The following is a 16,827-nucleotide window of genomic DNA, read 5'->3' on the forward strand; positions in this document are numbered from 1 at the left end:
GGGAAAAGGCTCAGTTCTGGATGTTTGGGCACTGGCTCAGCTCTGGGTGTCTGGGTAGTGGCTCAGTCTTGGGTTTTCTGGTTCCCCAGGACCTCAAGATTTTTCATCTGGAAGTAAGGATAGTCTCTCTGCCCCACCCGATGTCACAGGAGAGTGAGGTCAGCAAACTAATGGAGGAGAAGGGAAGGGGACAAGGAAGGTTTCTACAGAGCCAAGAGTCGCCAGTCAGCACAGATAACCTTCCTGAGTCTCCTCAGAACCTTCCTAGAGCTGCTCCCTGTCCACCTGGTGAGGCAGCCACACGAAGCAGCCCTTTTCAGATAGGGTAGGAAAGCCTGGGAAGAAAGATGCACTTCTGACCCTGGGAATCAGGGAGAGGGTAGTGTGTACAGTGCCTTGGATCATCAGCTGGATGTGGCATGGAAGGCCCCCTTTGAGGACTCAGGAACAATGAGAGCTAGATAGAGATGCTGATCAGGGTGGTGTCTCCTGTTAGCCAGTTTTCAGAAATGGTTGGTCTTCCCATGAAGCCAGAATGCTATTAATACCTCTCTCATTCATGGGCCATCCATTAGGGTCCCATCAGAGTACAGGTTTTCTAGCATTGTTTTGAGAATAATTATGCCCACCCTTAGATTTGTGGCCTATGAGTCTGTGTCAACCATACATGTCTCTTTCTGACTCCTAAAACTGGATGAGGTCATTGTCCATTCTATTCCTGCAGTTCTGAAGATATGGTAGACAAATATGAGAAGTTAACCTACCAGAAATAATTTAATAAAGGTATGAATGGCAGAGCAAGGTGAAGAGGTAGGAAAGTTGTCCCTCCCTCCCCCCCCAGGTGATCGGGAGGCCATTATGGAGTTGGAGATGGCTGTATAAATCTCTGTTGGGATCAATAAAGATTCCAAGGTATCAGAACAGTAAGAAGATAACGAGATGGTGAGAAACACATACAAGAACACATCAGAGTCATATGGAGAAGCAAACACCAAGACAACACACACACACAAGTAGACATGTCCATGGGAGTATGTGTGCACTTATAGAGAGAATTGCAAGATTCAAAAACAGACAAAAGCCAAGGCAACAGGAAGACAGGGCATTCCTGTTTACTGCACCAGCAAGGAGTACACAGACTGACACGAGACAAGCAACTGGCCAAGTGCTCACGATGGGAAAGAAAACATCCAAGGCGCCACCCATCATCAGAACACTTTGTTTTAATTTGAGATGGAGTCTTTCTACGGAGCTCAAGCTGGCTTCAAACTCACCGTTAAAGTAGAGCATTTTTGAATAGAGGATGTTGGAAGTGAAGCACTTGGAGCTGCAGTGTTTGTGATGTGTGTGTAGATGTGTGTATCTACAATTATTATACTAAAGCTAGCGACTCAAAGGAATGAATTAATGCCTTTTCACCCAAAGAAAGGCACTCAGTGACGACAAAAGCATGCTAGACTCCAGAAGCCCAGGGGTAGTGGTGGGGACGCCAGGATGGGTATCAACCCCACCATTCTAAGAGACCCCATTCTTGAGACTCTGACCATTGTCTCTGGGGATACAGGCCACATTTAGGAGCGTGCCTCGCTGGAGACATCACTGCTCAATCTGTCAGGAAAGATAGAAGGAAGCACCCAATGACAGACTAAGTGGTAACTGTTGGTTCCAATCTTAGCTCCAAACTGTGCAAAGCCCAGAGTATTATGGGACATGTCCCTTCCACAAAGTGAGGGAAAGCATCAGAAACCTGACGTTCCCAGGCGACGAGACCTGTGAGAACCATGGAGTCAGGGTTTATGTGTTCTTTTCCTCCACTGGACAGGGCACAATGCCTGCCATGCAGGAAGTGCCCAGTAAATAGTCAATGGAATGTCCACAGGAAGGAAGTCAGGCAGTAAAGCATGCTATCTCCCTCCCCATCCTCATGCGAAAGCAATGACAGTAGCCATGAACTGCAGGTTATGCAGGTCAAGGGTCAGGAGAAACAGCTGCTGGGTCATACTGTATTTTTCTTTCCCTGAGACTGGGTCTCATATATCTCAAGCTGGCCTTGAACTCAGCATGCAGCCAAAAGTGACCCTGAACTTCTGTCCTTCTGTCTCTATCTTCCTAGTGTTGGGATTTTAGATGTGCTCCACCATGTTTGAGTTACGTGGTGCCAGGGATTGAACCTAGGGCCTTCTGCATGCTAGACACTCTACCAACTGAGCTACAGTGCAGTCTCTAGATTTTACATTTAACCAGACCAATGAAACAGATGCCCTGTACACAGCTGTGGGGATCAGGCCTCAGTTTACACTCAGGAGCACAGAAAGCTCAGTCAGAGCCTTGCCCCTTGCTGCTTTCAGAGGCAACACAGAAGCAAGAGAGGACTCCAGGATGAGAAAGGTCCTGGATGCAAAATTCCCACTTGGCTGACACTTTTTAGGAAGTAGATAGAAGTAAGTCACTTTGGGACTCAGATTATATGCTCAGTTCACTCTAAAGACAGGTATCTAATCCTCCTGGGGTTCCTCTGACCTGATTCTAGTGACCTATGACTATGTGGTACTTTGTGCACTGGGAATTATTGGAAGCATACCTTTGAAATTCACGTTCTGGGCACAGATAAACTCTACTCATCAGTACACCTGCCACCCCCACCCCCCCTCCCCACCCCAGGAAGATCTTCTAGCCTACTAATGGGACTGCTATCGGATTAGCCAGTGGCACAGGGTGGGTAGTTCTAATGACCCTTTTATAGGGTCACTTGAGATTACTAGAAAACACAGATATCTACATTATAATTAACAACAGTGGCAAAACTACAGTTATGAAGCAGCAAGAAAAATAATTTGGAGGTCACCGTGACATGAGGAAGCATATTAAATTGTCACAGCCTTAGGAGGGTTGAGAATCACTGATTCTGAGTCTTAGGGAAAACCTGGATTCCTTGTGGAATTCTACATTCCCATAGCTCTAGAAATTTCCTTAAAACCAGTCTGACCCAGGTTTCTAAACTAAGAGACAGGGAGTCAAGCCTCAAGCTTTAAGATAGACCAGATCACCTGGGTCTGAATGTGGCCAGCTCTTTTTCATAGTAGCTGTGTCTTGGGCAAGTTTTGTGACCATTTTGGTGTTCCTAGGCTCTCTGTGTGAAGATGATGACAGTAATGCCTGCTGTGGCAGTATATAAGATGTGTTAAAGTGCTCCTGAGCCAGCCACAGTAAGTGCTCAATGACACCGTTCCAATCTCCGTCTCTTAAGCACTGCTGCATTATTCCCTCCACTCTGATTCTGACCACCTCATTAAGGTACGGCTCCTGCTGTGTGATGATTATTGCTTGCACATGGACTTATCATTGGGCCATTTCAGTATTCCAATGAGGTAATGAAACCATTTCAAAGCCAGGCATATGGGTAGATGCCTTTAACCCTAGCACCTGAGCAACAGAAATGAGTTAGAGGCTGGCCTGGTCTGCACAATGAGTTCCAGGACAGCCGGAGCTCCATAGAGACCGTCTTATAGATAGATAGATAGATAGATAGATAGATAGATAGATAGATAGATAGACAGATAGATAGACAGATTGATAGAACTCCACATTTCCCTCATGATCTTCATCTCTAGGCTCTCGCTTCACTTGGGTAAAGCTAAGTGTTGTGCTCACGCAATAGATGGTGCTTCAAGCCAACAGGCAGTGGCCAACTCCCTTCATTTTTGCTCAACACAATGAAGACAACTGCAGGAGCTCAGAGAGATAAGACTCCCATGGGGATCACATCAGGGGCAGACAAGGGAGAGGCCGGTAAGGAAGAAAGCACAGAACTGTAGCTGTAAATATTTACCTCATCAGGAGTTTCCTGTTTCTTTAGCCCAGCGCACTTCGTAATAATGAGCTCATGACATCGCTTGTGGACGACGCAAGTGCAAACTGTCAATGATAAAAACAGAAGAAGCTTCAGTGATAATCGGGGCCAGCAAGATCCCACCCCAAGATCTAATCAGGTCTCAGTGGAGACATGGCCAGAGCTGTGCCTTTTCTCACAATGTCCTAACCTAAACGAATCCCCTCCTCAAGCCTTTAATGCAATGTTTCAAAAATACACTGCCACTAGGACCATGGTGCTTCCTGAGCGCCTGAAGGATGGAAGCGATGCTCAAAGGGCACTGGAAGCTTCGAGAAGGCTACTCAGCTTTCCTGATGCCATGGCCAAGGTCAGGGACCACCCTGGCCAACTCTCCACACAGCCCTCGCTAGTACAGGTTCTGTACTGTCCTTCATTTCCCACTCAGGACCATGACACGAGGACATGACCGCATCTCATCTCCACCTTCCTGTGCAACCTGACCTTGTCTATTGTAGCCAATTAGCTAGAGAAACGCAATCATCAACACCTCAAGTAAGCTACAAGTGTTTACTAATGATTCCACAGTAGAAATCACGGAGAGATTCAGCAAGAGCCATCCAGGGCTACAACAAGCTGGTGAGAGAGCACCTTTCAGAAGAGTCTGGGAAAGGGGAGTGAGAACACAATAGATTCGTACAAGACAGGAGACTCCAGTGAGGCTCTATTCAATGTTACATCTACACAGGGAGGGGGTACTTCTGCCTTCTATCACTGTGGCTAAGATGCCACGGGAGGACACTTACTCCCATGGATGCCAGGAGACAAGCAGTACTTTGGTGGCATGTATCATACATGTATAAGAGTGGTGGCCAGGCAGTGACAAAGCTGAGGGGCCATATTCCTTGAACAGGATGGACAATGGAACTGTACAAAGACTGTAAATGTTTCCAATCTAGCATGCACCTTCCAGAAGGGGTTATAATTTTAAACCAACCATGAGTTCCAAAAGCTAAGTTCAAAAAATACCTCTTACCTTGACATTGATATCCCTGTTTTCCTATGACACCCCTGAAAGGAAGAAGATGGAATTGTACTAGGTCAAAAGATAAACACACAAAGCTACCCAATTCTGGCTACCCTCCTTGTTGTGCTGAGTACTGCGGAGTCTGCTGAGCAATGTAATTTCACTACGATTTGCAGGGTTAAGAATGCCTTCCAGAAGGCCGGAGGGACAGCTCACTTTGGAGCAGGTACAGGGCCTGCCTGAATCGAGATTTGGTTTTCTGTACAAGCACTCACACCTGTTGGGGTAGCAGTGTTCTAGAAAGTCACAAGTAATTCTTGCTCAGGATAGAAACCAGTCAACTAAAACACTCCCCTCTTCATGGGTGAGAAGGTGATTTCCCCAATCCTAGTCCCAGAACGTGCAGAGAAAGGGCTCTGTGATGGTAGACAAGGCCTGCCATTGGCTGGCATATGCCCTGGGGATCCCAAAGCCTGTGAAGAATTATGGTCAGTCTATAGTTAGGACTAAGCGTTCAATCAACCACTGAAAAGCTTCCTTCCATGGTCACAGCAGGGTCTCCTGGCGAGGTTAGTCAGCCTGGAAACAGCAAAGTCCCACCTACTCAGCCATATCCCTGCCTCTCCGTAACTGAGACTCACATGTCTGCTGGCTAGGTTCACACTGGGACTTCCTTGTTTGGATACATGAAGAGAGCATGTTAGAAAGCTCCCTAGAGTCCTCAGCCCAGAAGTAGGGGCCACAAGTCATTTGGGCCATTCACAGGAACTCGGGTGTTCCCAAAAGGCTGAGAGAAGATACAACCAATAAGACCAGCTGTTCACTCACCTTATAACCCAGACAGGAATGGCAGAGGTGAGCCACTGAGTCAGTGCTGGAGAGAAGCATTGCAGCATGTGTGCGTGTGTGTGTGTGTGTGTGCGCGCGCGCGCGCGTGCACGTGCACACACACAGACACGTTCGCATGCACATGGGCTTCTGCTTCAGGTGGGTTTGTCTAAGCTCTGTCACTTCAAGTGGCCATGCCAAACTCAGTGACTTGCTTCATAACAAAGAGTAATACTGGTGTCTTCTAGAACTCGAGGGTCCTTCTGAAGCCCAGTTCAGATGCTGACACTGACTCTTGGCCCTATCCACTCTCCTCAGTGGATCTGAGTGTGCTGATGTGTACTTCAGCTTCAGAGAACTCAGAGAATATGCCAGAAGGTCTGCTTTGTTTTAGTTTTTAATATACACAAGTAAAATTAATTTTTAAAACTCAGAATCTAACTCCAGTGAAGGTTTAAATTTCACACTCTCACACCAGCTGCTGCATTAAGGAGCACCGTTACTGTCGTCATCAGAAAGGAGGCTCTCGACAGTCTTACACTGTGGTGGGACTCAAGGCAAGCAGTACTCTCTCCTTATTGAGGTCTGTCTTTGAAACCTTAATATCAGAGTTCTAAAAAAGATGATCAAATTACTATAAATTGAGCTCCTAAAGTTAATATACAGTACTCTTGGACTTTAATTAGAGAAATCTCTCCTTTATTTCAGATTAAAATATGATGCTTCTGTCTGGAAGAACATTACTTCATTCATTATTTGCTTTCATGGGAAAGTCTCTCTCTCTCTCTCTCTCTCCCTCTCTCTCTCTCCCTCCCTCCCTTCCTCCCTCCCTCCCTCCCTCCCTCCCTCCCTCTCCTTACAAGGTAGCTTTGGCTGACCCGGACATGGACATGTTATGTAAATCAGGCTAGCCTGAAACTCAGAGACTTGCCTACCTCTGCCTCCTGCGTGCTGGGATCAAAGTCTTGCACCACCATTCCCAGAAGAAAGCCTCTTTCCATCACATCGGCTCTTCTGATTGACTTTCATTACCTCTACCTCATGCCTAACCACCTCCCTTCCCGAGGGACTTACCAGATGAAATCTCTGCAGTGGGAGCAGTAGGTGGGTTGCCGCAAGTAGGTGGCCATGAACTTGTGGCCATTGACCTGGTGGACCCTGCGCCTGACAGCCCCTTGCCGTTTCCTTGGCCGCATACGCTCCCTGAACACTCGTTCTTCATTGTCTTTAGGGGCTGCGAAGACACAAGCAGAGAGAAGAGCAGTGGTGTTAGTGTACCCCAACACCGACCTTTGGGCAGAGGAGGGATGGGTGGAAGGGGGTGATGGCCTGAGGAGTCTCAGTGATCAGACAAAGGAAGTGAGGCCCCTTCATGTACATTGGATGTCCTTATGGTCCATCCCAAACCACAGTGTTCCCAGCTGTCCCATTCCCTCTTTGCTCAACCTCCACAGCTAGAGGAACTAGGGGCTCAAAATGTCTTAGCCAACTTTTAAATGGTGTGAGCTTAGACAATAGAGTCGAACCCATTCACAACGAGTCTCTGCTGGCATGTCTCTCAATAAATGTGGACTTCCCTGTTGCCCCCATGAGGTGGCTGCTAGAAACACCAGAATTATCTTGCTGCCCAGTCCCAAGTAGAATCTAATAAACCTAATTTCTTCCTTCTCCCTCATACTCAAATTAGGCAAGTGACTTTTCTTCAAGGTCAAAAGGAGGAGGGAGGAATAACTCTGAAGACTGAGAGCACCTCCGAAGCTCAGAAGCACGGATCCAAGAGCATCTAATGAGGTCACCGAAGACAGAGGGAACAGTGACCTGGGGAACGAGGGGTGTGTGGAGGGCACCCCAGCACCTGGGCAGCCTGGTAGCTGCAGAACACACACAGCCCCACATGGTGAAGATGGAGATCAGCCTGTCGGAGTTTTATTTCTTGGTCTTCAGCTTGCCTGGGATTTCTTTTTAACTTGTGGCTATTGTTTCAAATTGTCTCTGATAACTCTGGCTCCCTTCTGAGTACAGAGAGGCAATTATTGCCTACCCTGCCACTTGCAAGGTCTCACAGGAACACGTCTGGTGAGTGAACACAGGGATCTCTTTATGCTCATGTGCATGTATGGGTATGTATGTATACATGCATGTGAGGGCACAGTCACAGGGTGCATGTGGAGATTAGAGGACAGCTTTCAGGAGATGGTTCTCTCCTTCCACCACATGGGTTCTGGGGATAGAACTCAGCTGTCAGATGGCTCCTAGACTCATGGAGGTATCTCACTAGCCCTGAGCATTCCCTAGTTCTCTTAAGAAGAAAATAAATAACTGAAAATCCAATCCAATAAGGAGGAATTACTTGTTATAAACTTGATCTACAAAAATCTAACCCCAACCATGGCATGCATCATGGTTTTTTTTAAAAACAAAACAAAACAAAACCCTTGACTTCTTTCATAAAACTCACCGCAGACCAGTAAATCGGCTTCTAATGCATTTCAGAGGCAATCAGATTTGCAAGTTTGCCAGTTGTTTGCATCCTGGAAAACTATTTGCAGTTAAAATGGTGAGAAGTCCAATCTAATTTTCTCGAAGGAAGTCGGCCATAACTGTGGCACGGCCTTCCCTGAGAGCTTAGCTTTCTGTAGAGATGCCAGATAGTTCAATCAGATGTTCTAAACTGCATTCACTCTGATTTAGATGTGCAATATGGCACCGAGGAAGTCAACTGTATTTACTTTTGATACCTCTGGAAAGGGTGGTGGACACTGGTGGGGAGTTGTATAAAGCTATGAAGGTAGGTGAACAGGAGGTGTCTGTGCCGGTCAGGAATACCGCCAAGGGTCACTCCTACACACAGGGTCTGTCTGAATGGAACTTGCTTGGAGATTTCTACTACTTCAGCCCCTGAGCACATCTGCCTTGCCTTTTAAGTTACATTTTATGTCAAATGTCTGGGAAGTAACAGGCCATGGAGGCCCAGACATGTAATCCTATGACCCAGGAGGCAGAGACAAGAGGATGGCTGGGGACTCAAAGTCAGCCTAGACTACAAAGTGAAAACTGTCTCATTTTGTGTGCTCAACTAGGAGAACCTGGAGAAAGCAGGAAACTAGAAGGAGGTCACTGTAGATAGGGGGCATCTTCTGGGGTGGGGGATGGTAGAACACGGGCAGTACTGAAGGAGACTGATCACTGAGGGGAAAGCTTAAGCCAAGAGCAAAGTGTGAAGATGGGATGAGGGAACAGGCGTGAAGAGTTAACCAGAAGCAAGGATGTATGAAAAAGGCCGTGTGGCATGGACACCTACTATCTCTCTTTTTGACTGACTGTCTGACTGTCTGACTGTCTGTCTGTCTGTCTGTTTATAGAGGGAAGGGGGAGGTTGAGAAGAGGGAGTGATGAGAAGAAGAGAGAAGAAGAGAAGAAATTATGATGGTGTAGTGTGTGTGTGTGTGTGCGTATGTGTGTGTGATTAATAATTAAAGAAAAAGTCACAAATTTGAGAGGGAGCAGGAGAGGAGCTGGAATGGAGGAGGGGGGAATGATGTAATGATGTAATACAGTACTCATGTATGAAAGTCTCAAAAATCTAAACGTAAAAATATTTGCAGGAGAAATATAAAATATGCACTTTTATTAGGGACTTTAAAAATGTAAAACAAAACATTATTGACATACCACAGATATACCGTTTCGTACCTAATAAAGCTACAGCTTTGTTTTAAAATCATATTATTTGTTACCGGGATGCTGTGAGGAAACTGATTAATTATTCATTTGCTGCTAGAGAAAATGACACATGACATAGATTTTCAGGAAGCAATATTATAATATACAGCAAACATGAACAGATTCACAAAGAGAGCTGGCTTGGCAATTCCTTAGGAATTAATTCTAAGTCAATGACTAAGTACAAACAAAAGCTATGTAGTCGTGAAGTACAGATGTTCCTCACTGCATGGCTAGATTAGTCAACAAAGAGAAAGAACTTGTTTAAGATTAGTACAGTGGTCTAAAGATGAATTACATCTATAGCAATTCAAAACCATGCGCAACCCAGAACAGCCCAGGAAATGTACAGGTCAGCTGCCCTATAACCTGAGTCTGCATCAACCAATAAGCTCAGGGTAACGGCAAAGAATTATACTATGCTAGAATAACTGGTTAGTATTTTTAAAAAAACTGTTCTCCAGTGACCTTTTCAAAGTTTTTTTTTGTTTTTTACTTTTTTAAATGCCTAAATCATCAAATAATTCACTGGCTCCCTTGTGGTCTGATGCCTCCCTGGAAGGAACAGAGGAGCCCAGGAGAGTAGGAGAGAGAACACATTTCATACCCATTCATTTATGCATCCTTTGCTTCATCCACTCACTGATTCATAGGTAGGGTCTTGCTATGGCCATTCTAGAATTTTCTCTGTAGTCCAGACTGGCCTTGAATGTACAATCACTTCCACAGTGCTAAGACCTCAGGTGTGCACTACTAAACCTGGCCACAAGAGGGCAAACTCAAGCAGGAAGTCAGCTTTTTCCCTTTACCTGTTAAATTACATGCCAGAGTCACAGTGGAATTTCTGGTCTCCAGGAAAAAAGTCTTTACACTCAGGAGGGAAACAGAATAAGAACATCCCCAGGCTCCTAGCCTGGGAAACTGACAAGTTACCCAAGGTGTCCCTTAACACCTCTAGCTGGCTGAAGGATTCTCCCTGATGTCTCTGAATGCACTGTGCCACACTCAGCTGGTCCTTTGCCTAGAGGACCAGGTAGTTCTCAGATGTCTATTTTATGACTTTATCTGCCAGACAGCAGAGAGGGCTCCCAAACGTTAGGGAAAGGCTATCACTTAGTGTGGTTACTTGGTGACACTCTCTGTAGAAATAGAGAACCTGACTGTTCTGAGAGAACAAGAACCCACGAAGGCACAAACCGAGCAGTGATATCTTCAGTAATCCCAAACCTCAAACATTCCAGGCATGCCTTCTAATTCCTCCAAATAGTTCATAAACTTCAAACTCCTGGAACCTAAACACCAGTAAACATTAAGCAGCCTTAACATGGAGAGCCATCTATGAGAGGCTGCAAACAGGTTGATACAAAAAGCAAAAAGAATTATGCACTGCGTAGCTACTTGTCTGTGCATCTAAACTTACTCAGCCTCCTTTGCCTGCTGGAAGGGATCCCTTTCCTTATAGACTTTAGGAATACTTGGGAACTCACGAAGAGGCAGGCCTGCCACCAAACACTATACTCTTCTTGCTGGCAGGTGGGTACTGAAGGATTCACACCTTAAACATTGTCATTGTCTTCTCTCTTTCCATGCAAAAGCAGCTGGAAGTGATCATTGCCTCATGTGTGAGGTCACGGGCATCCTCAACATTAACCCTTTAGAGATAGTTTTCAGTTTATAAAAACCTAGCAGGAAATTCTCGCTTGTGTCAGGCTATGGATTCCTGGGTGTTTCAGGCTGTGTGTGAGAGGGACTGCCAAATTTGAGGGTTGACTCTCGCCAGGATCAGAACCAACAGGTACACTTGGCAACGCTGGGCACTGCTGTTATTGCTCATTGCAGGATTACGCCGGAGGCATACAGGGGCAGTTCTATAAGCAGGTTGTGGGGGTTTCTTTCTGAGCTCCCTCTATTCACTCCCCTTTTTACAATGTATTTGAAGTAGGTGTCGGAATAGGCCATTTTTTTTGCCTTTGTTGTAAACTTCGAAATTTCTGCACAGATCATTAATCTGTGTATTAATGGATCTTCTTCAGTTTCTGAGTTTGTTTTGCATTGTTTTGTGTTCTAATCTATCACTGGAGAGAGAAGCCATGGCCAGCTCAAACACTGGTCTGGAAGGAGCAGTTCCATGATTCTTAATCTTATTACTCCGACTGGACCTAGAGTCACCTAGGGACACATCTCTAGATGTAGCTGTGAGCAGATCTCCAATGAGGTCTAACAGAGGTGGAGTGACTCACTGTGAACACAGTTGACACCACCCGGCTGGGTTCAAGATTGAATAAAAAGGAGCAGGTAATCTGAGCACAGGCATTCAACTCTGACTCTTGACTGTGGATACAATGTAACCAGCTCATGCTGCCAACCGCCATGCCTTCCTTCTGTGATAGCAAGTTTACCTTTTAAACTTTGAGCTAAATAAAACTTCGTTAAGTTACATGGTCAGGTGTTTGTCATGCTGGGGCCTGGGGAATGCTCAACCTCTGGGAGTCCATTTGGGCTTGCTCTTCCAGAGTTCCCTGGTCTGGGCGTATGGACTTGACTGGCAATGCCAATGGGAAGGAAAAAAGCAACCACACAAAATGGAATCCTGAAGGATTTGAAAATGGTGGCACCTCTTATTTTCCATGAGGAAAGTGGGTGCTGCTGTTTTCAAGTGAGCAAATACTTCATGACAGTGAGTTTTAAATATTAAGTAAATATTTATGAGGAGCCAAAGAATATGGCCTGCATATTGTACTCACACAATACATTTAAAAAAAATCCTTCATGTTCAAAACAGGAAAGAGGAAGCAGCGACTGATTTCTTGGGAGGGATAGTTCGATGTGTATCTTCCCAGAGTCATAGTGTTCATTGGAAGGTCTGCGGGGAGGCTTGGGAAGGTCTGCATGTTTCATTAAGTGTGTAATATAACCAGAAGAGTGCTGGTGGCATTTCAAGTTTATTAGAAACCCTTTTCATCTTCCTTTCTGAATGAGCTCAGCTGTGTTCACAGCAAAGTCCATGTGCCAGCCATCCAGTCATGGGTCAAAACTGTAGCTGGTCTATACTCCCCGGTGCATGCAGGCACTGGGTGCCGATGGAGGAGAGGTTTCGGCATGGTGTAAACTGAGGCAAAGCAAGTGATTGCTGGACAGTGAGTTAATGAGGCAGACACAGACCAGCCCCATCTGGCTAACTAAGGTTGCTAGGCCCAGGCCAACTGTGGATATTGCTAAGTCACTGAAGGAAAGCTCACACAGGCAGGTTGTCGGCTTGCCTTCTGTCTGCACTCCCCCCTTACCTGTTCAGTCGCATGCCAGAGTCACGGTGGAATTCCTGGTATCCAGAAAAAGTCATTATCCCCAGGAGGGACACAAAGAATAAAACATCCCCAGGCTCCTAGCCTGGGAAATTGACCAAGTTGGTCACCTGCCAAGGGAAGGGATTCAATCCCCAGTGTACCAGTGGGGGCTGGGGTGAGTCACAGAAGCTCATCGAAGGCTGCATCCTTTAGAATTTGCACTGTGGAGGCTGTTGCACACAGCTTCAGCTCCTGTCCACTGTTCCCATTCTTAAAATTCGGTGATAAGGCCCACAAGAGGGGTGCAGTACTGGAAGTCTTAACTGGGTGTCTACTTGCTCCCCGGGTTTAGTTGGCAGTTGTGGGAAAGAGAGAAGCTCAGACATCTGGTCCCTCCTCAGATAACTCCCAAGCCTTTCAAAGCCATAGGTACTACAACCCAGTTTCAAGGTTACCTACCTTGTTTCAAGCCTCACACCCCATGCTGTCAACACCAGCTAGTCCAAGGTTCCAGCTGCAACAGGCAGAGTTCAGAGAAGGCTCAAGGAGAGCTAAAACTTCTTCCCTCTCTCATCCTTACTGCCTACCTGTGGATTCACAGAGCCTTTTAAAATTAAGTGCCTGCCCCAACTTTCCAAACCACAAAGAACTGGGTTACATCTTTGCTAAGGCAGTTTTGAATCCTAACTAATTTTGGGTGTAATGGCACATGACCTGAGACGGGGATCAGTATGAGCTTGGGGCTAGCCCGAGAGAAAATGATGAGACTGTCTTCCCCACCCCCACCTTACTCTCAATTAAAAAATAAATAAAACCAGCATGGCCTCTTCAAAATTGTTGTGGAGGGAGGGCAGGGTCTGCAGAAAGTAAACAGGGTGGGATCTACTGTCTGATTTACCAAGGAGGAGCGATCTTAGAAGTCTGAAGATTAGAGAAAGAAAAATAGAAGCAACAGAATTATGGTAAGACAAGGGGTTGGAGGAAGAGAAGCAAGGGGCAGAGAGAAGTAACTGTTGCCTCACTGAGCAGCATGTCTTCCAACACTGCTTCACACAGCAAACCCAGCTCAAGGCTTCACAAGCACCATGGCAGCCTGTCAGACTGTCAGCTGACAGGGATGCTGTGACTACAGTCTGCCCTTCTCCAGCCCTCGCAGTCCGAGAGGCTCCAAGTCCACTTGTCACACTACTTGCTATCCCCTGCTGCTAGCATGTGGTTAGGGAAGCCAGATCAAATCCCACTCCTGTAACATTGTAACTGAGGGTTAGAGCCACAGGAGCACATTCTTTTGGTCTTTCAAATCTCCTGCCTGAGGAAACACAGTGTCTCTCCCCTCCTCCATGCTGTCCCTTTATGGTCTCCCAGGAGGGCAGGGTGACTCGGTTCCTCTTGCACCAAGACACTTGGTGCCTTTAAAACTCAAAATCCTTTCCCCTTATCTGTGGCTGAGGAGGATTCTGGTTAATTTCTGCAGAGAGCTAGTAAACTTGACATGTCATTGACCAGAAGGTCTCCGGGGAATGCCTCTTCTTTCCTGCTCAATCAAATGAAAATGCTTCTTTTCACTTTGGAAAGTTTCTTATAAAATCAAATGAGCAATCTTACTTCTGCATACTTATTCAAATACTATGAAAAGTTACATCACCCCAAACTCTGTGTGTAGATATTTACAGCAGCTTTATCTATAATCATCAAGAACTGAAAGACCGACTAACCCTGATTGAAGGCCTGATGTTCACTCGAACATTGGACTTCCACACAGCACAACAGAAGGGAACAGATAAGGAACAGAAACAAAAATGTGGACGACTCTCAGATGCCAATGTGGCAGAGTCAAAAGGCTACATACAGACTTGCAGTTCCGTGTGAGTGAGCTTCTGGAGGAAGTGAAGTTACAGGCATTGGAAAGCCCCTAGGTGCTGGTGGTGGCCAGAGGGATTGACCATAAAAAGGAAAAAGGATAATTTGGGGGGGCTCCAAGTGGTCCATATTTTGTGGTAGTGTCTATGGTTGCACATGTTTGTCAAAACACAGAACTAAATTGCTGGAAACAGTGAATTTTACTGTATGTAAGTCAATGTCCATTTAGAAGAAGGAAGAAGAAGAAGAGGAAGAAGAGGAAGAGGAGGAGGAGGAAGAGGAGGAGAAAGGAGAGAGAGAGAGACAGAGAGAGAGAGAGAGAGAGAGAGAGAGAGAGAGAGAGAGAACAGTGAAGGAAGGAGGGTCTACTTCCTTCTTGATCCGCCTTTGTAGGAGTTGTTACTGATGGAGAGAACTGCTGAGGACCAACATCTAAACATCGGAACATCAGAAGCATGGAAACAGCTTGCCTGAGCACCGTAGGAGCCAGGCAGAAGCTTTCAGGCCCACAACCCTTCCTGAGCGGCTTCTGCCCGTGGCTCCTGCTCAACCCCCACTCCTGTGTGTTCCTTCAGGACCATCTTGGAAGTCGTGGTGCTTTGTACTCCCTCCTAGCCTCTTCACTGAAGTAAGATTCCTCTCTTTCTAGACCTCCCCTCTCTCTTTCTCTCTCCCTCCCTCCCTCCCTCCTCCCCTCCCTCCCTTCCCTCCTTCCCTGCTTGAAACTGTTCCCATTCTTTAACATATCTCTCTTGCATGAAACATTTTCTCGTCAGAGTGGACCATGGACATCCTCTCTCCTTTGAACTTGTGGAGCGCTGCAGTTTACTGTTCACCTTGACATTCACACGGCAGACATGATCTGCATCAAGTACTTGCTGCTGTCTGCTCAGAGAGGCGGCCCGTTACTTTAGGAAAGAACTCTTAGGATTTCGTTTGCATCCTTTCTCCATCCTAATGCCCACACTCATATTAGTAGTTCTAATCGTTGTTAATTGAATAAAACACCCAAGTATTGACATAATAGGTAAAGAACATTGTAATCCATCTACTTAGGGCTCAAAATTACTATGTAGTTTCGCCTTCCATTCAACTTGAATGAAATGTCTTTTCATAAAATAAAAGCCATCCATGGTTCTAAAGAACTTAATAATCCACGAAGGACCCACAGTAGCACAGTGAGTACATATGCTTCCTGACATGGTATTGTTTCCAAGTGTGAGGTTTCTTTCATGTTATAGCACACTGAGATGTTACCATTCCCTGTTATTTCTTAATTCTACTCAAACAAATTATATGCATTTCTTTTTCTCTTCTACAAGTCTTGGCCATGTATCTCGAGCTAATATTTACCGTTTATGGGTCGTTCCTGTTTCCACAAATGCTTATGCTTCAACTAGATAGGCCAACCTAATTAGTTTTTTACTCCTGCAGGGCAGAGCCAAACAAAGGGAAGTCACTTGCACTGATGCCCCTGTGTGTGTGCAGGCTCGTGTTACATCTTATTGCATATGCTTTGGTTGTTGTCACAGTAAAGGCTAAGTGGACAATTCAATATTGACAAAGCATTACTTGGTTCCAAGGGAATTATCTTTCCTTCAGAAATTCCTAGCAGCATATAAAGGCCTTTTGCCTCAGGATTAAGTTTTCATTGGTTGGGCAACCATTAGTGTTTGTCTCCTGCACATGCATACAGCCCCTTTGGTACCATCATGAAGGTGTGGCAGGGATGGTCTGGGAGTCAAACTGTTTGTTTCTAAGTCCAGAATCACTGGAGACACACAGTGGACAACCTGTGTGTTCCTAAACTCCTTCCACATGGGAGAGGGCCAGCAACAAGGGGTGGAGGGCTGAGGTAATCGTCCAGACTGATATGTACACTCAAGACTAGTCCCCTCTAGTTAGAATTAAATGTGTATCTCAGTAAATAGAGGAAATGTGACAGACACCCAAATGTGACTGGAGAAATCACACACACACACACACATACACACACACTCAGACACACATATACATGCACACATACACAGAGACACAGACATACATGTACAAACATACCACACACAGACACATATATACATACATGCACACATACACACAGAGGCAGACACACAAGACACAGACACACACATATGCATGCAAATACACACATACTCAGACAGACAGACAGACAGACACACACACACACACACACACGGCACTAGGTCTATGCATCTGGACCTTGAGTATTGCAGGCCCATCAAAACAGACATGTGCTCCATCTCAGAGTTTCTGTT

At 45.8% G+C, this 16,827-nt stretch overlaps 1 protein-coding gene and 1 long non-coding RNA gene across 2 annotated transcripts in view; one reads left to right on the forward strand and one right to left on the reverse strand.

Moving 5' to 3' along the window:
• Prkce (protein kinase C epsilon) overlaps positions 1 to 16,827 on the reverse strand; it is a 481,124-nt gene that overhangs the window by 175,861 nt on the left and 288,436 nt on the right. The window contains exons 4-6 of the mRNA XM_028765100.1: positions 6,759 to 6,918; positions 4,866 to 4,900; positions 3,830 to 3,915 (exon numbers count right to left, since the gene is read on the reverse strand). Of these exons, the coding sequence (XP_028620933.1) occupies positions 3,830 to 3,915; positions 4,866 to 4,900; positions 6,759 to 6,918 (281 nt within the window). The remainder of the gene's footprint in view (positions 1 to 3,829; positions 3,916 to 4,865; positions 4,901 to 6,758; positions 6,919 to 16,827) is intronic.
• LOC114619233 lies at positions 14,864 to 15,708 on the forward strand. Its single transcript, XR_003711091.1, has 2 exons — positions 14,864 to 15,179; positions 15,328 to 15,708. It is a non-coding gene; the product is annotated as an uncharacterized LOC114619233 (long non-coding RNA).

The sequence above is a fragment of the Grammomys surdaster genome, unplaced genomic scaffold (genome assembly GCF_004785775.1).
Source record: "Grammomys surdaster isolate TR1022 unplaced genomic scaffold, NIH_TR_1.0 149, whole genome shotgun sequence".
In the NCBI taxonomy this organism is placed as follows: domain Eukaryota; kingdom Metazoa; phylum Chordata; class Mammalia; order Rodentia; family Muridae; genus Grammomys; species Grammomys surdaster.